The sequence below is a fragment of the Ixodes scapularis genome, unplaced genomic scaffold, assembly GCF_016920785.2.
Source record: "Ixodes scapularis isolate PalLabHiFi unplaced genomic scaffold, ASM1692078v2 PGA_scaffold12__126_contigs__length_90152505, whole genome shotgun sequence".
Classification (NCBI taxonomy): domain Eukaryota; kingdom Metazoa; phylum Arthropoda; class Arachnida; order Ixodida; family Ixodidae; genus Ixodes; species Ixodes scapularis.
The window spans coordinates 33,054,454-33,080,358 of NW_024609838.1; the positions used below are offsets into that span (position 1 = coordinate 33,054,454).

Genomic DNA, 25,905 nt, shown 5'->3' on the forward strand with positions numbered 1-25,905 from the left:
GAAGGAGGAACGCGAGAAGCGGGCTCATGAATTAGAACTCAAAAGGTTAGAGGTATCGAAAATTGAGGCTGAGCGTTCAGGTCGTCCTGGATCGGGTGTGCGGCTAGCGGAGAGAGTCAAGATTAAGGACCTAATGCAGCCCTACAAACTAGGAGAAGACATTGGTCTTTTCCTGGTCAACTTCGAGAGAAGCTGCGAGCGAGCAGGTTTCGCGCGCGAAGACTGGCCTCAGTATTTGTTGACGCTGTTGCCCTGTGAGGCGGCCGACGCGGTTGCGAGGTTAAGTGGAGAGGAGGCCGAGAGCTACGAAAGCTCGAAGGCCGCACTTCTTAAGAAGTACCGTCTTTCGACAGAGGCGTTCCGCCAGCGCTTCCGCACGGCGACTAAGAAGGGAACGGAGTCCTTTCCCGATTTTGCGTACACGCTGAAGGCTAACCTGGTAGAATGGTTAAAGAGCTCAGACGTGTACGGGGATCATGATAAGGTGGTCGAGTGCCTTGCGGTAGAGCAGTTTTTACGAGGCATTCCGGAGACCGTCAGGTTCTGGGTCCAAGACAGGGACCCAGAAATGAACCTCCGGAAGGTGGCAGATCTCGCGGAGGAATACTCCATGCGCAGGGGTCTAGACAAAGACAAATCGGGACAAACGCGCTCATGGCGAGATGGCCAGAAAGAGTTTCGGTCGTTAAAGGAAGACTCTGGAAAAGGATTTCTTAGGAGGGGAAACATGAGGGATGTCCCAGATGATAGAGAGTCGCAGAAGGAGGGGGGAGCCGTCGGTAAAGAAAAGAGAGAAATGCCTGGAAATAACGCGCGAGCCTTCGAAGCGAAGAGGCCAGTTCGGTGTTTCCGGTGTCAAAAACAAGGGCACATCGTGGCCGACTGCCCCGAGAAGGTTGTGTTCTCGTATGTTGCAGAGGGCGCCGACAACAGCGCCCTACTGGCTCCGTACACGAAAGAAATGCTAGTGAACGGCCAAGCTTGCACGGTGCTTCGCGACTCGGCAGCAACAATGGATGTAGTGCACCCTTCTTACGTCGAGTCGGGTGACTACACCGGCGAGTGCGCCTGGATAAGGCAAGTAGTAGAGGAACACAGCGTATGCCTTCCGATTGCGAAAATCTGTATCAAGGGGCCTTTTGGCGAGCTCATCACTGAGGCGGCAGTCTCGAAGAACTTGCCTCAACACTACCCGTACTTGTTCTCAAACAAGTCGGAGCTGCTGCTTCGCGAGCAAGGAAAGACTTTCGCGGAGGAGACAGTAATGGCACTAACGCGATCCCAAGCAAGAAAGCTCTCATCAAGGTTAAGATACGAACCTAACGAGGAGGAGGGTCGGTCCGCGGCGCGCGAGGAGCTGGTCGACGGAAAGCCTGCAGGCGCGGCAAATCAAGAGGACTTGCGATCGGAGGATGCCGCGAGGAGTTCCCCACCAGATCAGCAGCAGATTCCAGAGGACCATGAGGAAGGGCAGGGTTTTATTTCGCCATTATCTCCGAGTCTGGACACGCTTCGTGTTCTTGATCGACCTACACTGATCGCAGAGCAAAAGAGTGATGCCACTCTCAAGGCATTGCCAGACGGTTACCAGGAGGGAGTAGCACATCAGAATATTTCGTTCTACACCAAGTCAGGGCTGCTATGCCGAAAGTACCGAGACAGGAAGGGCCGAGACTTTGACCAGCTGGTCATTCCGCTTAGATTTAGAGAGGATCTTCTCCGGCTGGCTCACGGGAACTGCTGGTCGGGCCATTTGGGAATCCGGAAGACCAAAGCAAGGCTGATGCAAGAATACTACTGGCCCGGATGCTGGAAGGATGTTGAAGAGTTCGTGCGATCGTGCGATGTCTGTCAGCGCGTGGGGAAGTCATCCGACAAGCACAAGGCTCCGATGCGTTTGGTTCCCATCATCACAGAGCCGTTTCGAAGGCTGGTAATTGACATCGTCGGCCCGCTTCCCGTCACGCAGTCGGGATATCGCTACATCTTGACAGCAGTGTGCCCTGCTACGAAGTTCCCCGAGGCTATCCCTCTCAAGGAGGTGAACTCCACGAACGTAGTAGATGCACTCCTTTCCATTTTTTCCCGCGTCGGATTTCCCCTCGAGATTCAGTGCGATAATGGAAGCGTCTTCACAAGCGCCCTAACTACGACGTTTCTGGAAAAATGCGGAATCAAATTGATTCACAGCTCTATTTGCCACCCACAATCTAACAGCGTGGAAAGGATGCACGGGGCGCTGAAGAGGGTGTTGAGAGCTTTGTGTTTTGAGCACCAAACAGACTGGGAAGCATGTATTCCGGCCACTATGTTCGCGCTCCGTTCGGCACCTCACGAATCCACGGGCTTCAGTCCTGCGGAGCTCGTGTACGGACGAACGCTGCGGTCACCTCTGCGACTACTACGCGAGTCACTAGAAGACCAGAGCAAGGACCCAACCGTCGTACAGTACGTTTTGGATCTCTTGCAGCGACTAAGTGAGGTACAGGTCGTTGTCGGCAAGGCCATGAAGAGGGCGCAGGAGAACTCAAAAACATTTTACGATAAGTCCGCCAAGCCGAGATCATTTCAGGTGAACGACCGAGTTATGTTGTTGATAACTTCAAAGAAAAACAAACTCGACGTTCAGTGGGAGGGCCCGGCAGTCGTCGTGCAGAAACTATCGGACCTCAACTATGCGGTGAAGTTAGAGGGTAAGAGACGGGCTGTGAAGGTGTATCACTGCAACCTCATGAAACCGTACAGGGAACGGGAGGTTATTGTGAATCTAACACTGAACGCACCCGAGGAGATTCCTCCAGAAATTCCCTCTCTGGGTACTGACACCAATCTGACGGCCGAGCAGCTGCTAAAGAAAACCAAAGGAACAAATGACCTGGAATCTTGGCAGGTTTCAGAGTTAGAGGGAGTGATTCGGGAGTTTCTGGACGTTTTCTCCGATAGGCCAGGGAGGACAACACTAACCACGCACGACATCGAGCTGACATGCGATCAGCCGATTCATGCAAGGCCCTACCGGGTCTCTCCGCGACAGAGGGAGATCATGAAACTCGAAATTGAGCGAATGATCGAAATCGGGGTCATCGAGAGAGGCGAAAGCGATTACACTTCGCCTCTTATTCTTGTGGAGGTGCCGGGTAAAGATCCCCGACCGTGTATTGATTACCGGAAACTTAACGCTATTACGCGAGACCAGACGTACCCCATTCCAAATATCGAAGAAAGAGTGGAGACAGTGAGTGGGGCGAGATTCATTTCTACTTTCGACCTGGTAAGGGGTTATTGGCAAGTGCCTCTTTCTGAAAGAGCTCGCCGGTATGCAGCCTTTATCTCACCACAGGGAACATTTATTCCCACCGTACTGAGCTTCGGCTTAAAGAACGCTCCTTTCTGTTTTTCGGGACTCATGGATCGTGTTTTGACTGGACTGAGCGACTTCGCCCTCCCCTATTTGGACGATATTGCGGTATTTTCAGGAACTTGGAGAGACCATCTCGACCACCTACGACAGGTGTTGATGAGGTTACGAGAGGCCGGACTCACGGTTAAAACCGAAAAATGTCAACTTGGAAGAGCGGAAGTTCACTACTTGGGACACGTTATCGGCCAGGGACTTCAGCGCCCTTCCGAAGTTAAAATTGCGGCCGTGGTGGAGTTCCGACGACCGACGACAAAGAGGGATATTCGGGCATTTCTGGGTCTAGCTGGTTATTACCAGCACTATATCTATAACTTTTCAGACATAGCCAGTCCTTTGACCGACGCTCTTCGTAAAAACGAGCCGCAAAACCTGATCTGGGACGACGCGAAAGAAAGCGCCTTTAAAACCTTGAAAAGGGCGTTAGTTCAAACGCCAGTGCTAAAGGCCCCTGATTATGACCAGACGTTTGTCGTGCAGTGTGACGCGAGTGATAGGGGAATTGGGGCAGTTTTGTCGCAGGTAGACGAGCAGGGAAACGAGCGACCCATTCTCTACATTAGCCGAAAGCTGACAGTTCGCGAGGAGGCTTACAGCACCTCGGAGAAGGAGTGCGCCTGCCTGGTCTGGGCTGTACAGAAGTTATCTTGTTACCTGGCCGGGACTAAATTTATCGTGGAGACAGACCACTGTCCTCTTTCTTGGTTGCAAAATATGTCCCACAAAAACGGCCGCCTCCTCCGCTGGAGTCTCGCTCTGCAGCAGCACGCATTTGAGGTGAGATACAAAAAGGGGAAGCTAAATGGGAACGCTGATGGCCTAAGCCGGGGCTTCTAAGACGTGAACGAGCTCCATGATCGGATTGTACAAATTTGTAAAGTTTTTTGTTTGTTTCAAATCCTTGGAAAGGGTCATCTTGATTTTTTTTTATTGTGTTTTTATGTCAAAGCACGCTACCATAACTTTTGTTTCTGTTTGCCTGGCTTAGGGTATGGTTTACTTTAAAGGGCTTAGTGACAGCCTGAGCTCGAGTGTCGAGTAGGGGAGATCTTAGGTAGTAGGTGGAGGGGGGTTGTCTTTATTTTTTTTTGGTCTGGCGGATCGGGGGAGGAGAGCGAAGCACTTGTCGCTACTGGGATCGTGACTTGCTATGTTTGTCTCGCCCACGCCTTCCTCTTGTGACCTGAGTTGAGGTCCCCCACTCCAGAGATTTGGACCCGACCCTCGCTTACGTCTCAAGGCAGGAGAGGATCACCGGACCCTCTCCCAAGAAAGTGAGGCACTCATCGAGTCAGCGCAGCAGTGTGGGACTGCTGCCCTCCTGATGAGCTCAGTGGCGGCGGAGGTGTTGTTGCGATAGGCCTTGGCGAAGGTCACGTCCTTCCTTCGCCTCCCCTTCTTGTCCACCCGGCGGGTTTGGCCTTCGCATTTAGGATCGGCGCCCGGCCGTCTGAGCCGTTGTTGACAGAACACGTCGCCCGGCGCCGCGTGGACGCCGCCACACCTGGGAGCGGAGCTGAGCCGGACTCCTCTCTCTGGCTGCGGGGTCAGTCGATCCAGGAACCAGCTGCCCTACCGGGAGAGGATTCCGGGGGACGACGACGGCGGCGGGACTTCCGGCCGAGTACGTTCGGCTCAAGTTTTCGTCCGGCGCCACTTGCGGATTATCCCGCTAAACCTTTCCCGAGCCACGACGCCGCACAATGAGGGGATCAGCTCCATCACGGTCAGCGTCTGACGAGCTGACAGCGGACCCTTCGTCACAAACTCCTGGCGCGGCTCATCGAGGTCAAGAATGCCCCGGCGCCGGATAGGGAAGCCCGTCCGACGCTGCAGTGTGTGCGTGTATGTGTGTGCGCGCTCGAGAGGATGAGTGGGGGCGGGGCCTGAACATGACGTTCGTTGGCAGTTCGGCCACCATTGGCTGCCATCCGCTGGAACATCAACAGCGACTGTATAAAAAGAGCAAACGAGAGGCCGCAGTGTGTGCTCTCCGACGAACATGAAACTTCTGTACATATGTAATATAAACAGAGTTTATCGCGAGACACCCTCCCGTCTCCTGATGTCCCTGCCTGGAGTCGGCCTGCGGTTCCTGTCCTCGCCTGGCCCTGCCTGAGGCTGCCTGGGGAACTCCTCGGTCGCAACAACATGAAACCGCCAAACTTGCCTTGACTTTTTTCATGCAGTTTGACGGTGGCCCACTTATTAGAGGGTTAACTTCAATGGCTACAAATGCTGAAACGTTTCGGAAAGTGGAGTGAACATGTTACAAGCCTTTCATGGGCACAAATTGGGAAGCATAAACTTAAAAAATAATTTGGGTCCACAAGGTTAGAAATAGTGCATAGAAAAGCAATCGCGGGATGCTAGCCAAACACCAAGCGTAAAAACGTCACTCTGAAGAATGCCTTCGGATCACGAGTTTGTGAAACAAAGAATGTTACCAGAAACCCACAAATCACAAATCTTTCAAAATGTAAATTTCTGGACAAACCCCAAAGTTTGTCAAACCCGTCTCAATCACTAGACTGGAAGGTTTGAAGTTCACTGACTCCATGAACTGCGCTGCACCATTTATATTTCGGCAGACTCAAAAGCTCGAGTGACATCAAACCTTTGGTTCAGAAAAAAAATGGAAACCCCTCCAACAACGCAAGTGCAAGGATCACAAAAACTTTGTGTCGCCACAACAAGCGCCCATCAAAATCCAGTCTCTTAAGACGCCCGGTATGATGCCAAAGACTCTACACGAGTTGACAAAAGGAAAAAGAAAAGAGCCATACCTATCTTGACTGGGAAACCAGGGGGCAGTTTCATCTGTACAAACTCCCTGAGCTTGTTGAAGTGTTTGAATGGAGCTATGACCTCGAGGACATTCAAGAGCCTGCAACGTCCAAACAGATGCCAACAGTTGATGGAAACTTAAAGTTTAAAAGCTGCACAGAAAAACAAAATGTTACGAGGGCGTCGGTCAGTTGGTAGCAGATACTCACGCATTCACTGAAAGCGGGAAGTGCTGACTCTGCAAAGACAAGAAAAAAGGGAAGGGATGACGTGGGACAGAAACATGCCAGCTTTTCAGAGGTACAAATACTAGTAATAGGGTCTTGTTCAGTAAGTACTAGTTTTGGGCGAACATCATTCCGACCGACTTGCTGTGAACTCTGGCGTTACCCAGGGGTCTGTGCTGGGCCCTCTCCTTTTTTTTTTTTTTTTTTTTTTTTGCTGTTTAATAATGACATATTGTAGAATACCGCGCATCCGCCCGTTCCACATGAAGCGCCCATGCCCAAACTTGTAAGATCTGAGAAAATATGCGCAGTACATTGATATGTAAAATTAATGACCAGACAAGCGCCCATCCCCCGTTTTCTTGCGATTATTTCTAAATTTTGAGTGGGCGCTTGCCCGGTATTTTACGGTAGTACAAGATGTTCCCGTGAAAGACAAATTGCATGCTGATGACTGAATAATATACTCAAAAGTAGATGGTGCTTTGGACCAGCTTTTATTAAACAAAGCCTTTCAAAATATGGCGACATGGTGCATGGAATGGCAAATGACCATTAACTTTGATAAAACTGTTTTTATGAGAATTACTAACAAAAAGCACTCTTTAAAGTTTGTTTCCAATGTTAATAATATCCCCCCCTCAAAAGTCACACAATATAAATACCTTGGACTGGGGACTACTCTTAATCTTACTTGGACAAAACAAATCGGTTACGTAACATCTAGTGCTCTGCGGAAGTTATTCTTTCTTAGAAGAGCGTTAAAACTTTCTGCCCTTTCCTTACAGCGTCTCACATATAAAACTCTAGGCCTGCCAACATTAGATTATGCTGCAATCATCTGGGATCCTTTCACTAAGATTAACCTTAGTAAACTAGGCAGTAAACTTGGTCAAGTACAAAAAAAAAGGCTGCTCGCTTTATTTATAATAACTTCGGACATACTTCCCAATCTTTTAACCAGAGTTAATTTACTGTTCTTATGTAAAAAAATCGGCATTCTCGACTAAAAGTTTTGTACCAGTTAATTAATGGTCATTATAAGGTAAACCTGTCCGAATTAATCACTTTCCCATCAGGATATGCTACTCGACAAAGGCACACTCTAACAGTAACTCCTTTTCAATTACGTAATAACTGCTTCAAGTATTCCTTCTTTCCACAAACAATAACCCAGTGGAATGATCTAACTGAGAAAGTTGTTATGCAGCCATCATTGTCATTATTTGGATCTAATTTAACTCCTTTGGCACCGTATTTGTTCATGTATACTATAACTCGTTTCCATTTTTTTTTCTTTTTGCCATAATGTTGCATTTTTTTATTATTGTACCGACCTGTGAAAACCCCATTAAGGGGAAAAGAGTCAAAGTACAGGCTAGCTGGTGGAAGTCAACCATTTCGTCATTTACCCTGAGACTGGGGGTTTTTTTGAAGAGCAAAAGTAACAGAATGCAATCCCATTAAGGGATTGCAGTATTAATAAACAAATTAATAAAAATAAATAAAATAGATAAGACCATGAAGCATGTGTATCCGGTCGACATTTTTATTTTTCTTCATATTTATTTATGTTACTCCCCAATGTATAGAAAAAACAGAATCGCAAAAAGTTTTGAAAAAAAAAAAAGGAGGTACTTCTTAAGAAATAAAATTAATGTTCTGTCATTTTTGCAAAGTTTGACGTCACGTAATAGACAAAATACAAATGCTAGAAACCTCAAATTTTTTTTGAAGAAATTGTAGTCCATAGTGCTAATATTCCCATTTTCTACAATAATAGATGCTATATATAGCATGTCAAAAATGCACAAACATTTGTGCGTATTGGGATAAGGCGCCCAACCGGGACGTATCCCTATGTGCCATATGATTGATGGCCGGGTGGCCAGACTAAGAGCCGATTCTGTTGTCACATTTCTGATTTTTTATTCTTCTGATTTATTATCTCATAGTGTTTTTAAGATATTGCATTGGAATTATTTTCATATATTGTTCACATAACGGTCTATCGACTGTATATAATTTGTTTCTGTAGTTTATAGAGCAAAATATTTACAGCCCTTCAAACATGTCCGAGGTAAAAAGTTCAGCCACTTAAACATGAAAATGCTAATAAAAAAAAATTGGATGTTTTTTTTATATGTAGATGAAGCATTTTACACCAAATTGCCATGTTTTTCCCATTAAAAACATGGCAAAAAAATATTGCTTCAAAATGCACGCATTTGGCTGCATTGACACTTTCACCCAATATTGATGGGCTGCTATCTCGTACCATTTTCAAGCTTTATATTTGTCTCAAAATGATCATTCATCTAAATATAAATTGTTGCTCTAGTTTATAAATGAAAAAATCAATACCAATCAAATTCCGCGTGTAATTAAAAATATTTTACATATTTTTAAAATTAGGTACTCTATTTTACTCCGCATCGCAGTGTTTTCCCATTAAAAACATGTTGCATTATTTTGTCTCTGTCAAAAATGCTGCGCTTCAAAATGTACCTTCCAGACCGACCTTTCTGTCCCGGCTTGCAGCCTCGATTACTCCTACGTTTATGAAAAAGTTTCTATAAGATTCTCATCTTGTAATAGTGCCCAAGTGCAAATTTCAGGTATATGACACTGCATAAACTGAAACACAACTCCCCAGGAAGAGACAAACACAACATATCTGTTTGCGCTCTCGCGGTAGGAACTGAATGCATCTTAGTGGAACCGAAAATTAACACCACTGCTTCTAACAAATTTACAAGTATACCAAGCAGTCTTTGGCGGCACGGCACAATTTTCTCCAAAATGCCGGCACGCGTACAATCAGACTGTGAAATGCCTCCATGCCTACTACTAGATTATTCTACTAATGCGCAGTTTCTACTCCCCCAAAACGAAGAGAAGTGTTGGCACACCGTTTAGCACCCCTCCTCCCTCCACTCCGCACGGCGCAACGTCATTGGCTGCGCACGCTGCAACGTCGAATCAATGGCTGTGCTCGGTTGCCAATGCTCTCTCCCCATGACCTAGTCGTGGTGTGACAGACACCGACATGAGCGAGTGAAGCCCGCGCAGGTTTCCCATATAAAGCTGTCACTTTAGGAGTGCGCGAACAAATAAGAAAGGTAGAGAGAGCAAGAAGGCGGGGGCCTACCATTGCCAGTGTGGCCTTGAACACCTTGGTGGTGGTCTTGCTAATGGCCGAGCGACCGAGGACGGGAGGGTGACCAGGACTGGCCGAGATGTAGTCCTCAAACGTGACTTTCTTGGTGGGCGGTGGCACCAATGACTTTCTCCGCTGGGCCTGGGGGGGCGGGGCGGCAACGACTTTGCATCAAAAACTCGAGTGGGCAGCGTGGGAAACGCAAACAATGTGCCGCCCAAAATCCTCTTTTTCAAATGAATTTGAGCTAGACAAGATGCTTTGCTAACTCGTTTAGAAAAAAAAAATCGCACTGCATGACTCACTCTCTGAATCACTACACTCAGTGACAACTTTTTTTTGTACTACACTGTTAAGGATAGTACAGCTTCCGCAGCGCTGTTATGGCAGCTGGCATGAGTGCATGCCAATGTGAGGCAAGAAGAAGCCACATACTCAAGCAGCGCTGCGGGGCTGCAGCACTGCGAAAAACTAAGCTAGCCTCGGCAATGTAGCAGAAGAAAGTTGATGACGAGCGTTTCTCGAGTTTCTGGGGCTACATGGCAGCGTGCACAGAAATTTGAGAGCAGAATTTCCTAAGATAATATTTTCACAATATAGCTTTATACAGATAACCTGTCATTCCACCTACTCCATTACTAAGATTAAGCTTTCACCTTACTAGAGCCTATTAAACGCTGTAGAGTCAAGATGCCATCCTGTAGCTGTCGGGCACGGTGCACACTTAAAAGAACTGTCGGAGCCCTTACCGAGCCACCACATTCCGCTACACCAGGTGACAATAATGGTTCACAACAGGTCTTCAATTTACTGCCCCTTTTAGGTAAGCCTGGGTGCCTAGCAACCGACACAGCCTATATTTCTGACTCTTTGTGCTCAAGAAGCCTATTAAATCACAGAAGCTTGAGTACAACACCGCTGTGACAAAGAGCAAATGACCATCTTTGATCACCAAGCACCGCAGGGCTACAGATGTGAGGAAGACAGGGTCACAAACCTCTGCATTTTCAAGGCTGAGGGCATTGCCCCTTGTGAAGCTCTCAATTATTGCTTTGTTCTTGTGAAGGTCCTCCTCGGTAAGATGTTCCCTCCTAGTTTCAAAAGCAGAGACAAGCTGTCACAACAAAGACACACACCAGTACTCCTTTCTGGCAGATCGCTACCCTCGGCAATATTCTAGAAGGAAAACAAACATTTATATCTTCACAACTAGAGACAGTCTCAAAAGCAGAGGCAAGTTGTAACAACAAACACCAGCATTCCCTTGTGGCAAATTACTACTCGAGTTGTGTATATCAAGAAAAACATGCAACAGGAGCAGTAACAACGAAGAATTAACTTTCACGCAATATGCATATCTTGCGTGGCGAAGAGGGAGGGATCGCTGGTCGAGCGCGTCAGCGCGGCACAGCTCGGAGCACGTGGAGCAAAAACACGAGCTGCATAACCCCAGGGATCCCGGGTTCAAACCCCACCCCTACCCGTTTCGGTCTACACGAGCATTGTGCCAGCATGCGGTTGTGTGTCACTACTGCGTGGTGCGCGCTCAAGACCCCAGAATAGCAGTGGTGTGGCACTGGCCAATTTTCTTGTATACACCAAAGACACCAGACGCAAATAGGGGCTGACTAACTTCCTGCCGTCAGAGCAAACAGATAACAAAATTGTGGCGAAGTGAATACGTTTCACGCTGGTTTAGTAAGGTCGCCTCACCTTTTCCTGGACTCAAAGGTAAGCCCGTTGATGTAGTAAAAGTCGGATAGAAACCTTCCAACCATTTCCTAGAAGAGAACAAACGAGAAACAAAGAAAAGTGAAGCCACAACCAGAACTCCAGACAACACGAAAGACGTATGACACTCGGAAGGACGTCCTAGCGACGTCATGGTTCCTGGAACGCGGCTCCAACTGTTTTTGTTTTTTTCCACGTCCTCATACTGGATTCTTAATTTCCTCCCAATGACATCACATTTGAGTCGTGCTGCTGCCTGCCACCGTCCCGGCGGCGGCACAGTGGCCGAAGTGGATATACCATGCACCTGTTCTGCTGAGCGTTGCTCTCCAGCACGACGGTTTGCGGAAGTTTTGGCAGCCACGAGTTTGGCTGCCGCAACGACAGTGACGCCCGCGTTAGCTCTTCTTTTTCTCCGGAACTTCCGGGACCAACTACCGGGGTCGTCGCAACAGAGAGCACGACACATCGGCTCCCGTGACTACGTTCGTTGACACCTTGGGATTACTTTAGATGCGCGGCCAGCGTGGGGACGCCGAATGCGCCAGTCGAGGACGCGTTCCAGGCACGCTAGTAGCGTCGACAAACAACCCCGTACCGTCTTGTTTTCGCGCACGAGCCACCCGGACTGCGCCCTCTGGAAAGTGACCGTCTTGGTCGAGATCTGAGCGGCAACGATGTCACTGCTCATGAGGATGTCCACTTCGTCTTCGATCTCGGCTTCCGTGTCCTGAAAAAGGCCGACGGCGACGTCACCGCGAGAACCCCCGACGACGTTTTGACGCCAAAGGGTCATGCGTCGGACTAGAACGGGACTCTGAATTGAACCTCGAGACGATGCAAGCTGCCCGAGGGGCCCACCGTCAAAGGTCGCCGTACCCGTCGACGGTGCGACCGATTGTTTCGGCACTGACGCGGAGGCGGCAGTTTTTAATAGCCAGCATCGCTCGAAGCCATCCTCTGATTGGTGCTCATTTTCTTATAAGGGTGCACAAGCATTAGAGTCCTGCTCATACACTGCATACATGATACAGCTTGAAATTGTGACTGTATCGGGTATGGCACATAAGCCACAAGCTCCCGAAGACAACAAAACCTTTTTCGTCAAGTGCGTGCGGCTCCAAATACCGTTCAAAGGTAGAGTGGCTTTTTGCTACGAGGGAAAAGCAAGTCTGATGTCTGAACACTTTTTACACCCTAGGTGCGAGATGCAGGGCTACGAGCTCGACCAGCCAAGCGCCAGCCAAAAGGGGCGAAACGCCACACGGGTCGCCTCCGGCACAACAAGCTGTGACCCAAACTGTCACACTGCAACAATAGGAAATGTGGCGGTCCATTCCGACCTCTTCGTTAACGGCTTAACGTACCCGGGGCTTCCCGCAGGGGATCCCCAACACCGCTGGTCCAGTTCGTGCTGCCGCACCAAGTAGATGACGCAAAAAGCTATTGGTAACTTGTGACTTGGTTGAGTTATGTACTTCATTTTTATCGTTGTAGCCCTAAAAACAATGATGATCCTAAGGGACCGTAACACAATGGAAATAAAGGATTTCCTGAAGTTCAAACGATGAAGAGTGCGCACTGTCCATCGAGCAAATGGCCTACTTTGCGACGCAAGGTCTGCCCCTCCGAGCGATTTCCCATGCATGTGTGCAGCTAGAAAAGAATGAGTAAACGTAGCCGCCCCAAAACAGGATCTTTGTCAGAGCACTCACTTCGTAGCGGACGTTTTGATAGACCCTGAGGTTGTTGTCCAAGACCGTTAGAGACTTGGAAGGCTTGTCGTTCCCCGTAAAGAGAAAGGTAATGTCTCCTCGCTCCCATTTCATGTCGTTGAAGTCGACAAGTGTTGTGTCCAATCTACAAGAGATCAGCCACAACAAGACGTTTGTAAATTATCACCGATTGCAAGGCACCTGCCCGCTTTGTTAAGCATAGGAATGCTTTACAATGCAGCCACAATGAGTCAGGTGTGAAAAACTGCAGTTATTGAACATGCACAAGAGGAAGCATAAAATGTTCTATTCATGTTCAAAAACCACCGTAGAAAATTCCAAATCCCAAACTTCAAAAATCACTTCAGCTTCTTATTGAAGGTAACCTTTCTCCCACCCTACACACAACTGCAAGCACGGCATCCAGACTTGTGGTTAATACATGCCAGCACGTGCGGCATACACAGAAAAGTAACTTTGGCAGGCTTGCAATTGAACATGCTTTTCCCCATAAGCGGAGACATGACACTGGCCAGATGACATGCTTGTAACCGTGCGTGGTCACACGGAAATTGTCTCCAGTTATCGAGCCCATAGAGGTAAGACACAACTAATAACACCAAACAAATACATAAAGCTGCAACTATAAGCAGAGTTGAAACTTGCCAAACACACAAATACCAGATGAGTTGTAGCATGCGAAATGAAAGGTAATACAGCAATACAAACCTAATATTAGACCCCTTCTTGTGTATTTTGCAGATGTCAGATGGCAAAATCCTAGACACTAGCGGTACTGAAAAAAAAAAAAAAAAAAGGAGGAACACAAAGTGGCCTAAGTAAGAACTCTTCCAAACCGCAGAAAAAAATAAAGGTGAAAGCGGCATCATGTTTGGAGCTCGGCCCAAGCAGATGGTACTCACTCCAACTTTGAAAATCCCACTTGAGCTCCATGTAGAAGTCCCCCATGCGGTTGAGAATGTGTATTAAGTCCGGCCTCCGGAAGTCCATCGCTTCCCTCGACTGCTGCTTCAACTTCCGTAATAAGGAAAGTACTGATGTTGTTGTTTTTTGTTGTTTATTTATGTTCAAGGAAGAGAAAAAAAAGCAACAGGAAATAAAGTTATCAAGACAAATCGCACAAAGGGCCTCGATGGCTTGATAAACAAGTCTGATAAAAAGAAAGAACACCAACTTGTTTGCCGGTCTCCATAGCTGATGGCTTCTGCTAGACAGTTCCATCCTTGAAAGTTCTTCACTTTCACAGGAGCATTGTGGGCCAGAAGTAGCTGTACGCATTCTGCCAACATGAGGGCCAAAAACAATGATCGTCGTTCTCAGAAAACCCGTTCACGGGATTTGAAGACGTTATTGCTGCACCACAAACACTGTCGGTTACATTTAACCCGCAAACGGATACAGTCGCTGGCAGAACAAGAATGGCCGGGCACCCTTTTTAAATGCTCGGCCTCCAGGAAACGCTCATTGCCTTCCACCATGCTCTGACTCCGAGCACTTGGTTGAGGCCCACAAGATGCCGAAGCATCCCTGAAGGCAGGAAGCCCACATTCAAGAAGAAACAACTGAAGGACCTGCCTGCCAATCTTTCACCCTGTCACTGACCATAGGAGAGCGGAAGCGATGGCTCGGAAAAAAAGGCCCAAGAACATATGACACGGCAGCCATAAGCTGCACATTCGTATACAACCACTTTTTTACATGTTTCAAGCGTTTCGTTTTCTAACAAGCTTGACCGTCTTGGCCGCTCGAGAGAACGGTTACTAAGATATCTGCCACCAAAACCAAAGGGTGACGACACTGGCCTTGAGGACATTTACATATGCAGGTCGTGACCAGGCATGTACACGTCACGCAAAAAGTAACTAAATATTGTTACTCGTTGCTCGCTCAAAAATTAACTAAATACGTAACTCGTTACTGATTCACAAAAGGAATGCATTACTATACTTCAAAAGTATAGTTACTTTTCTCGTTACTTTGATGACCAAACAAATAAATACAACACAGCTTTTGTTTCATGGCTTGTTGTTTTCTTTTCAGCAGTCAATGCATTTAAGCATCAACTGCCTCTCAAAGTTTTCATCAGTTATGTTCCCCCGCTTCCTTGAAAGTACATCTCCAGTGACGTTAAAGAGTCGTACTGACGTGCTCGAATGAACGGCACTGCTGTGCTTTAGGAAGAGCTCGTGAATCTGGAATCCCCCTCTCTCTTTTGTTCTGTCTGCTTCTAAAGTTCTAACTTAACAATGGATTCTGTGCTTTCCCCCATTAAACACCTCTGGGTTTACATTCGCTCTTTACACAATTCTAAAAGGTTCAACGAACAAAGCTTATCGTGTTCTCTGGGTGTATGACATTCCCCGCTGCAAAGTTTGATGGACGTGTTTAGCGATAAACGTTGCTGTACTGTCATACTGTTTAGTTGACTTTTGGGTTACCCAATGGCCTTTGTCGCAATAGACGCATACTCAGCTTAGAATTAGAACGAGGCTGTTTAATTGCTGTTGTACACGTTACTTCTCAAAAGTAACGAAGTACCGTTACTCGGCCTTAAAAGTAACTAAGTGGGTTACTCATTCCTTTTCTAAAGTAACTAAGTATGTTACTCATTATCAAAAAAAGTAACTATGTAGAAGTAAGTTGCTATAGTCCGTTGCAACTCAAGAAGGTAGGGTGAGGGTAAGACGGGACGGGGAGGAGGAAGCAGACGGAATGCTAAAGAGAGAAAAGGAAGTTTCCCCCCCTCTTTTCTAGCATCCTGTCTTGCCCTCGCTCTACCTTCCTGAGTTGCAACAGACTATAGTGACGCATTACGTATGTCTGGTCGTGACATCCGTCATCCAGTTTGAACTAAAACTAGGAGACGAAATCACCGCTTTGAAATTTTTACAAGTACCAACAACCGTTGCTGCGCGAAATGCACGCCACGAGCAAGCGCCGAGGCACAATTTGCTTCCAAGCACCGGACAGGCCTCGTGCCTCAGCGCACTCGACCCCACTCGTAAAACAAAAACAAACACGTGCATCAAGGGGCTTTTGTTTGAACCGGTTAGTTGGTTGCCCATCATAAAAGAACATCTGGCTCTCATATATTGCATTGTGCACACAAGTTAAGACTGTATCTCGCATCCCACCCCAAAATTAGTAAAAGTTTCAAATATTGATAAGCTGCCGTGTCGCGACCCGGGGCCATTCGTAAAGTTTTTTATTCTTTATTCGGGAAAACCCCGCAACGCCTCTTGGACATTATTGCAGAAGCACGATGCATTAAAAAATAAATCAGCATTCTCACGACACACAACTTCCGCTGGTAACGACTTCCACTTTTCTCAATTCTCACGATGCGAGGGCAAACAAAGAAGGAACCATGAAATACAGATCATAAAAAACTGTACTCCGAGGAGTAGACTGATCTAGTTTATGCTAGACGTGACAGGAGCAAGGAGATGTAAACTAGGGACCATAAACCGTACACTTGGAGGTGCACTCCTGCCCGGCTTGACTGAAGTTGCAGGTAACAAGCAAATGCACGCTCCAGAAGCGATAGTTTCTCTTTTTTTAGAAGACTGTTCCTTCAATTCTCTTTATTACAATAAAAACCAACCGAGTCAGTCAAGTTAGTTCCATATTTAGCTTCCGCTGGTCCCAAAACTGATTTATTAGTTTACCAAGATATAGCGGCACTAGGCATCCTACCATTAGAAATGGCCAAGTGGAAAGAAACATCTAAATCTAGTAGACTGTTGAGAAAGGTTACAAATTAAGAGTGGATATGCGCAGGAATGCACAAACGACACCGCTAATGTGGCAGACGACGCTGAGCAAAATATGCCAAAAATAGGATGCAAATTGTGGGATAAAAAGCAAACAGGCCCAGCAGTGGTAGGAAGGAGTCAAGTGAATACAGGAATTAGAAGAAAGGCAGAAAGGAAGCCTGTTTGAGAGCCACTGCGATTCAAGACCAAGGTAAGGCCACCTCTAAATAGTTAGCATCCATCCATTACCTCCATGGGACTAGACAGGCATCCAACAATAGTCAGCGGAATATATTATTCAAAGATGTTTTTTCTAGGTCCTTAATTATGATAACACGAATTATCTGAAAGGTAGAATATGTTAATGATGGTTTATGCATCAGCGTCTTTGTAAGCTAATAAAGCAGGTATCTCAAAAAAAATAATATGCACGATTTTTTTTTTTTTTTTTTTTTTTTTGCGGCGCAGGATTTTAGGGGAAAAAAAATGTTTGAATTGAAATTTTCCCCCGCAGGCTAGACACCAGGTGCGAATTACAGTCCGAAAAGTAGGCTAGTTAGATGTTTGGTGCGTTGACCGGCTACGATACACAGCGTGCCCGTTAGAAATTGTCACTTGTCAGCATCCCTCATCAACGGAGCGTGTGAAAAGTTGTCCGATCACTTACCTTTTTGACCAAGCATAACTGCCAAATGAAGGGGCGTGTTTCCTGCAAAGCAAGGCACGCACTATTGACGATCTGCAACTAAAACAACAATAACCTATTCCTTTTCTTGTTTGTTTTACTAAGATAGCCACCCGTCATATCCTGTTTTGCGAGTGTTTTGCGTACTTTAAAGCAAGGCTTGACAGCTTACAAAGGTCGCACCAGTGGCGCCAACAGCAGGTAATACTAAGTTTATCGGTAACATCGCCAAGTGAAAGTGTTTTCAGCTGGCAGGTGACATTTGAAGCAACCTACATAGGCAGGCTACAATTAAAGGGAACGCTTTTAGACACCGAGTTGTGCTAGCCATCGGGAAGTCAATGTGGCTATGTTACCTATCACCGGTAGCAGAACAAATAAAGGACTCGTCTTGGAACCTTTTACTGCCGAAGTAACGGTACTGATATGGTTATTTTTGGCAATTATATCACCGTTTTGTCCCCATGTAGCGATAGCTGCCAGGTGCGCTGCTTGAAAGCGACGGGGTACTGGCACCTAATTCGAGGGAATATGGAGGTGCCTATGGTTGAGGGAGACTTACCGTGAACGTCTTTCTGCGCGACGTCGTGCGTTCTGAGGAGGGCAGAGACACGGCGGACGTCCCCGCGAAATACATTTTCGTGTAACGGGTACTGACTGTCGTTGTCCGCCATGTTTTCATCTCGTGGCATCTCGTTCGGCGCGTTGCGGCACGGGATCAAAATACAAACAAATAGGAAGGAAACAAAAAAAAAAAAAAAAACGAGCCAAAGGAGCAGACGTAGCCAGAGACGTAGCCGTTGGACGTAGCGCCCCACCGATTTGAAGTTTCGGATTCGGTAACAGCTGGTGTAAATAAAACGGGACGCGTTAGAAATCATCTTATAAAAGTTACCCCAAGGAGAGATATAAGATTCAATTAAAATCACCCAGACAAAAATCTGCAGTTTGATGCTTCGCACACTACTGTTTAAAAAAAAAAAATGATACTGCGATTTTTTTTTTTTTCGTCTCTTATATGTTTTGTGAGATCGTTGCATTTTCATCGTGTCGCCTTTCGGGGGTTATGCATTGTTCTTATAAAATTCTTCTAAATGAAAAACTGTAATTTGTTTGTTGTTTCTTTTCTATGTACTGGTCTGTCCTCGACGAGGCGAGCAGAATCCGCTCTGCATTTGAACAGACTGTGGTTTGCATTTATTGCAATTAATAATAAAGTATACATATATTTCGCTTTAAAGGGATGCTACAACAAAATTTCGGCGCTCATTTTTTGGTCTATATGTGTTCAAAAAAGCAGCATCATATCGAACATACCAATATCTTGTTAAAAAAGTCACGAAAAGGAATTTTAAAACGAATTAGACGATTAGCAAAGAGCACCTGGTGGATGTCGCTAACGCCTCGCTTGTAATGCCCGTCTAGGAACCTTGACAGCTAGTGACGGAGGTTGTCTCGTCTCCGGCCACGACGAGAGAAGAGGGGCAGGAGGAACTCCCCTTTTACCGAGAATGCCTTTTGTGTGTCGCAGAAGTCGCTACTGTCCCCCTACAAGATTATAGAAGATTAACCCGTCACTCAAAATTCGTACAAAAGCAGCCGCTTCGGTGGCTGGAACGACTAGGCCATCCTCTCGACGTCAGCCTCGCCGTAGCTTTGCTCGTCTTGAGACGACCTACGTCACGATAGCGTTGAATGTCACGTGGTCTCCGCTGGGCCTTCTCCGAGCGCTTGCCAGAGTGGGCCGTTTATAACGAAAAATACAGCCACCAGGCTCAAAATACAAACGTGCGATTGTCATTTACGGATATTGTGGATCATATTCAACCTGTTTTTGAACACGACGGGAATATTTCAAATTTCGTTGAAGTATCCCTTTAAAGGGATACTACAACGAAATTTCGGCGCTCATTTTTTAGTCTATATGTGCCCAAAGGACAGCATCACATCGAACATACCAATATCTTGTTAAAAAATTCACGAAAAGTAATTTTAAAACGAATTAAACGATTAGCAAAGAGCACCTGGTGGATGTCGCTAACGGCTCGCTTGTAACGCCCGTCTAGGAACCTTGACTGCTAGTGACGGAGGTTGTCTCGCCTCCGGCCACGACGCGAGAAGAGGGGCAGGAGGAACTCCCCTCTTCCCGAGAATGCCTTTTGTGTGTCGCAGAAGTCGCTATTGTCCCCCTACAAGATTACAGAAGATTAGCCCGTCACTCAGAATTCGTACAAAACTTACATCGTAAACCGGAGACACGGAAAAATTAAAAAGAAAAAACGGACAAAACAACAACAAGTGTTGTTGTTTTGTTCTTCACCAGCTCGCCTGTGCTTTTACCCTTTCTTCGTACAAAAGCAGCCGCTTCGGTGGCTGGAACGACTAGGCCATCCTCTCGACGTCAGCCTCGCCGTAGCTTTGCTCGTCCCGAGACGACCTACGTCACGATTGCGTTGGATGCAGTGTCGAACCGAAATTTTTATTGGTTCGGTTCTTGTTCGGGTTCACGGCTTTCGGTTCGGTTCCGGTTCACTTCCGGGGAGCAAAAAATAACGGTTCAAACCGGTTCGAACCGGTTCGAACCGGTTTGAACCGCTAAATTGAGAATATATTTTCCACGTTGTTCTGGCACTATACACTATTTACGTCGTAAAACGATAAACTATATAGTTTCTTCGATCGTCCGTGCAATTTACTTTTATTTTTATGTACCAAAAATATGAAATTCAGTTATTTAATTTCGACGCCAGAGTACAAGAAAATCTACATTAACGTACATAACGTCGTGTTCATACGACTCAAGATCCCTCTGTTTACTACATATATTTTACCTGAATCTAAATGTTTAAATACAACAGTAAAGCGTTGAGCTTGTTGGTACGTACCTGTAAATAAATCAGCTTGAAATTTAGAACATAACTGTATTTTCTTGTCCTTTCTTCATGTTACAGTAGAATTTTAAAGTTCAAGCTGATCTATTTACACTGTATAAAATGTTGTCGCGAAGTGTGGTAGGTCGCCTAAAATACCCTTGATTGGTACAACTTTTTGTCTTGTGTCCTTGAACTAAGGAATTAATTACAACACAAAATTATTAAATGAGCACCTCGTGGCCACATATATAATAAAATTTGGTTTATGAAATATGCTTCCCAATATATATGTATATTATGATGACAAAACTGAGCTAAAAGCAATGAAATTTTCAGAATGTCACAAAAGTTTTAGGATAATTCTTTTCAATCTATTTTTATAGAAACACAGAGTGGCAAGTCAAAATGCTTGTTGTTCAAACCAAACATTGTTTACATTCAGCACCGCATCATGCGACTAATCATGCAGCAAGGAGCTGCTTACCTGCCCTAATCTATACGCACCTTCTCTAATCTATACAGGCTCTAATCTATACGCACCTTCGCACTCAGATCGAATCTGACCCAAAATAGCGCTTGACCAGGTGAACATTTTATTATACAGGATACGCCGGCATAGCTTGGCTGTTGAGGTCTGTTCTTGACAAGGTGCCGGTCAATTTAATTTGCAAATGAGCATCACCCTTGCTGATTGATGATTTCAACGCGATAGCGTGAAGGAGCTAATGTCGCGAAAAAGCCGATGTCGGTGGCGTGACTGGAAAATCCTGATTGGTCGATAGGGTCACGACGTCAGAGCTACATGCCCTCGCGCAAGAATTTCGAACAACCCACAATGCTCACGTGAAACGTGACGTCACGCGTGGAATGAGAGTGATGAAAACGTGACATGTAATGCGAATTAAAGGTCGCCTATGTCTCAAATGATTTCACTTTTTAAAGTAATTCCTTTGCCTTAAAGAAAAGGAAATTAAGAATTTTAAGCGGGATTTGAACCCACGACCTCTCGGTATCGAGTCAGAAGCTTTTGACTAGACCACGCGAAGCACGTTAGCGCGGCAAATGAGAATGCGATGCAAACGAGGTCCGTTAACGCTATCGCGTTCCACTTTTAAAGGCAAAGCTTGAGCGTCCTCCAGGATTTTTCATTTATTTATTTTTTGTTAAGTAAAACGAAGTAGTATTTTTTGTTAAGTAAAACGAAGCGCGTAATCGTCATAGTTCCGCCGCGCGCCCTTCTTTACATTGTTTTTGTCCAGCCCACATACACGTAAACGTAATGTTCACCGCATAAAAGAGTCAATACCAACATCTAGATGTTTGAGAAGTTATATGTGTGAGGAACACATAGTTATTTAAATTAGCTTCAAAATCAAAAATAGGTATAAGGCTGTCCCATACCACTTTAGCGTGCAGTGTCGAGGATGAAAACGCCGAAAAAGATTGGCAGAACGCCTTTCAGATAATTTGGGGGGCATTGCTTTAGGGTGGTCGGCCCTTTATTTATGTTATCAAATATTCAGTTAGTAATTAAATATATTTTTTTATAATGATGTATAAATCTTACTTTATAAAGTTCCCATAACCGCATGAGAGCCACGCGGAAGGACGATACTCGAAACTACGTGAGCTGTGGAGGCTGCGTAAAAGTATTTTTCTGTTTGACTGATTGACAGTGTGAAACATCACGTTGCAGGGTACGCCAATAAGGACTCTGTGCTCGCATGATAGATTGGAAGTCAAATGCACGAAATGTGCAAAAAGTGAGAGATAATTAACGTTATTTTTCTGAATAACCACTTGCAGAACGCCTTACTGCAAAAAAGATGCGTAAAGATGAACGCAATGAAATTCATACTTTTACATAAAAAGGGCGAAGGACAAACAAAGATTCTTAAAATCTCAGTATAAATCACATTTCATCAGCTTGCATGAGCTCCAAACTTCGCGAAATACTGGCTCGGGAGGCTACTATTATATTAGGTTTTACCTGCACTTGTTTTGGGCCCTCACTTTACAACAGGTTGCTTGAATAGTCATGCGCTCTAACATTTTTCTATAGGCTGCCATATATCATCGCGAGACTGCTATAAATACTGCACAACTTTACAATTAGGAAATCTATTTCTATTGTTGCGAACATCACATTTCACCAGAAAGATGAACTGTTTAACATGGTACGCACGTGACGTCATCACACTATACGCTGGTGGTCATTCTGATTTCTTTTTGCTGAGAAAATTGAATTCGGTGGTGCAAAATGCACGCTGCAGGAGGTTCAAGCTCAGTGAAAGCCGAGTATTTTAAAAGCACGTATTATTATGCTTAGTGCGTCGTCCTGAGGAACGGCGCGAGCGTCTGGCACGACAAAAACGTGCTTTTTGGCAAGAGCGTTTTTGCAAGCAAAGTAGTTTCCGGAGCCACGCTTTTTGGTCTGCCCCAAAGATGCGGGGAAGAAGAACCTTTACAACACAGTATATTCTTAAAACTAACCCCCTCCCCTCCCCCCCCCCCCCCCCCCCCACACACACACACACACTTCTTTTTACAGCGGAGCTGTTAAGGGATAGTTTCCCCAGTATCGTGTCCGTCAGCAAACAAATGATGACACAGAACTCTGGACAGCTACCGCCATCTATAAGTGACGACGGCAACCAGACAATTGACTTTCCGGTAGTCTGGTTGCCGCCGTCGCGCATAGATGGCTGCAACCTCTCCAGCCTTTCCACTCTGGCTTGCCGACTTGCGGCCGGCCATTACTTCATTCCCACCATAGTACAGCTTCGCTGGTCTTCCTTCATCACTGAAGTGGAAAGGCTGAAAATATTCCTGAGGGATTACCTCCTCCATTTGTGTGTGCTAATTCGACAATTTTGATTGGTCACTTATTAACAGCAACCCTTCATTGCTTTTATTTTGCACCCCATGAAGTTTAAAGGGATCATAAAATGATATCGAGTTGGAATGTTCATGACTTTTCCGAGGCGTACTGGAACTAGTCTGGCCCAAGTATACTCGCACAGGCCACCACTGATTCAGAAGCTTTTTTTTTTTTTTTTTTTTTTTGTCGCGGTGAAGTTGCGAGGATAAAATCAGACTCTTTCTTTTAGTCTTGCCTTCGCAAAGATTGATGTCGTAATTGTGGGATCAAAACCACCCGCCTGACTACAGTCGAGCGCGGCTTATGGATTGGACACGAGAACTGTTTGAGCACTGTACATCAGCTCGTAACAATCAATGCCTCGTTGGCCATACGGGTAGTGGTGTCCAGCCACTGCAGTGATCAGGATAGCCGAACTGTAACAATGCCTGGAGCTCCCAGCACGCGTTTTCTTCCTTCCCAACCCCAGCGCGGGGGTATGATTAACGTTGGCGGCATAAGATAGGCACCAGGCAGCGTGGCCGCTTCTGCCCACGTAGCATCCAATGTCGTGCGAACATTCCCTGGGTGTTCTGAATGTTGAAGGAACGTTAAAACACCATTCGGAACGTTCTAGGAACGTTCGTATGCGAACATTCCTTTCAAGGTAAGCTGCTCAACATTCTATCAACGTTTGCTGGCGAACATTCGTATGCACAATGTTCTCGGAACGTTCCCCTTTGGACGTTCGTATATGCAACATTCTTGGAACGATCGCTTACGAACATTCCTAGAATATTCGCAGGTGAAGCCAACTTTACGGAGCTTTCAAGCAACCTGTGTTTCGAAACACAATCCACTATTGTGCCAAAAATAAGCAAATTAAGTAGAGGTTTTAAACACTTAGCATACGGGATCAGTTTTATCTTATACGAGTCTAGCGAGGAATGTGAGATAAAGTGGTAGGAGAAAAGCAATGGTCTTCAAAATTTGATAATGAGCTTGGCACTCACTGCGTATGTAGAGGGGCAGTTTTGAATAGACCCGATTTTTAGCATCTCGGATTTATTACCTTGAACAAGGTATGTCCCGCTTGAGTGTGGGATGCTGTAGTATCTGTTCTTATGCTCGGAGTGTGTAATCGGTTATGTATGCAACACGTTTTGATAAGTAGGAGTAAACTGCCGTCATAGTACAGGCTCTGGCTAATGTGCGGTAAAAGCAGCTAGATTGTGTAGGCCTGGAAAAATATATTTCGATTAAAAAATATTGATCGCTTTTTGAGGAGATTTATTATATCAATCTATGTAGTATCGCTCAGTGGGGCTGTAAACTAAGCAAGCCATAATTGTGGAATCTTTGTAAACATTCCTCAGAGAATGTTGCAGATGTTCTTTGGATGTTTTGGGAACGTTCTTAAAAGCTTGTTAGAATGGTGATTAAATGTTCTGGTCGTGCTCAGAACGTTCTAAAAGTATCCCTTAGAAATCATTCCCTGAATGTAGCGATAAGTGCCTGCGCCACATTCTGACAACGTCGATACCATGTTCTTACGTAAATTTGCAACATTCAGAGAATGTTGCAGAAGTTCTTTGGATGTATCGAGAACGTTCTTAGAACCTTGTTAGGATGTTTCAATGTTGATTGAATGACCTGGTAATGTTCTATGTCGTTCTCAGAACGTTCTAAGAATATCTCTTTGAAGACATTCCCCGAATGTAGCGATAAGTGCCTGCGCCACATTCTGACAACGTTGATAGAATGTTCTTACGTAAATCTTCAACATTCCAAGAATGTTGTCTATGTTATTTTGAACATTCCCGGAATGTTCTCAGAACGTTCTCGTGCTACGTGGGTGGTTCCGAGTTGAGGGGATGAACGATACCCATATAAGTTTTTGGCGACTGCGATTGCCTAGAAAAAAGAACAAAGCCAAGTTCAATCAGTTATTAACGTTAGGGAGTGATGTTGAGTAGTATTTAGCGATGTATATAAATCTTTTTATAGCACCTTTAAGCAAAATACAAAGGTGGTCGAAACTTGGGCAATCAGTTGAGAACGACGCTCATGTGAGACTTACAGGGACTGCCAACCTTCGGCTGTCCCTCAAAAGTCACTAAAATCCTTTTTTTTTTTAGGTATTCCTTTTGTACACACATGTACTTCTATGTAATGTATATGTAAGGTCATATTAGTAAGTTGCATTTAGTCATTTCAATACTTCTATTCTCAGGGACATTTTTTGGATGCAGTTCAGCAACAACGAAAAATGTGTGGGTGCCTCAATGATGTAAAATTGGTCTTGCGACATTTGGTTTCTACTTTCAATAAATACTGTTAAGAAGTAACCCTGACGCTGATAGCTTGCGAAAACATCCTTTAGTTTCGCCTCCGCGCAAGAGCGGCTGCGGAAAAAATAAAGGAAAGAGATAGCTGTTGATCCCCTCCTTAATTCACAATTTGAACAAGCAGCCACGTGATCTGACGCTAATTATATACCGTCAGTGCCCACCATAATCATGCCTTAGGCGGCTAGGGTTTGGAAAGCAAAAGCTTGGGCTGGAGTTTCAGACATTACTGGAGTTCGGCTATTCTCATATTTAATAAACATGAGCCGTTACCCAAATGTTTGGCGATGCTGATTGTCATGAACCTGAGCACTCGACTCGGGGT

At 45.6% G+C, this 25,905-nt stretch overlaps 1 protein-coding gene across 1 annotated transcript in view; it reads right to left on the reverse strand.

Moving 5' to 3' along the window:
• Positions 1 to 18,239, reverse strand: part of LOC8028819 (ankyrin repeat domain-containing protein 13C) — a 29,471-nt gene extending 11,232 nt beyond the window's left edge. Inside the window, exons 1-12 of the mRNA XM_002401720.4 lie at positions 18,062 to 18,239; positions 17,482 to 17,523; positions 14,234 to 14,338; positions 13,962 to 14,093; positions 13,768 to 13,834; positions 13,039 to 13,183; positions 11,922 to 12,053; positions 11,306 to 11,373; positions 10,590 to 10,683; positions 9,584 to 9,733; positions 6,415 to 6,443; positions 6,205 to 6,305 (exon numbers count right to left, since the gene is read on the reverse strand). Coding sequence (XP_002401764.1) covers positions 6,205 to 6,305; positions 6,415 to 6,443; positions 9,584 to 9,733; positions 10,590 to 10,683; positions 11,306 to 11,373; positions 11,922 to 12,053; positions 13,039 to 13,183; positions 13,768 to 13,834; positions 13,962 to 14,093; positions 14,234 to 14,338; positions 17,482 to 17,523; positions 18,062 to 18,191 — 1,195 coding nt within the window. The 5' untranslated portion in view covers positions 18,192 to 18,239. The remainder of the gene's footprint in view (positions 1 to 6,204; positions 6,306 to 6,414; positions 6,444 to 9,583; positions 9,734 to 10,589; positions 10,684 to 11,305; positions 11,374 to 11,921; positions 12,054 to 13,038; positions 13,184 to 13,767; positions 13,835 to 13,961; positions 14,094 to 14,233; positions 14,339 to 17,481; positions 17,524 to 18,061) is intronic.
• Positions 18,240 to 25,905: the final 7,666 nt, after the last annotated feature.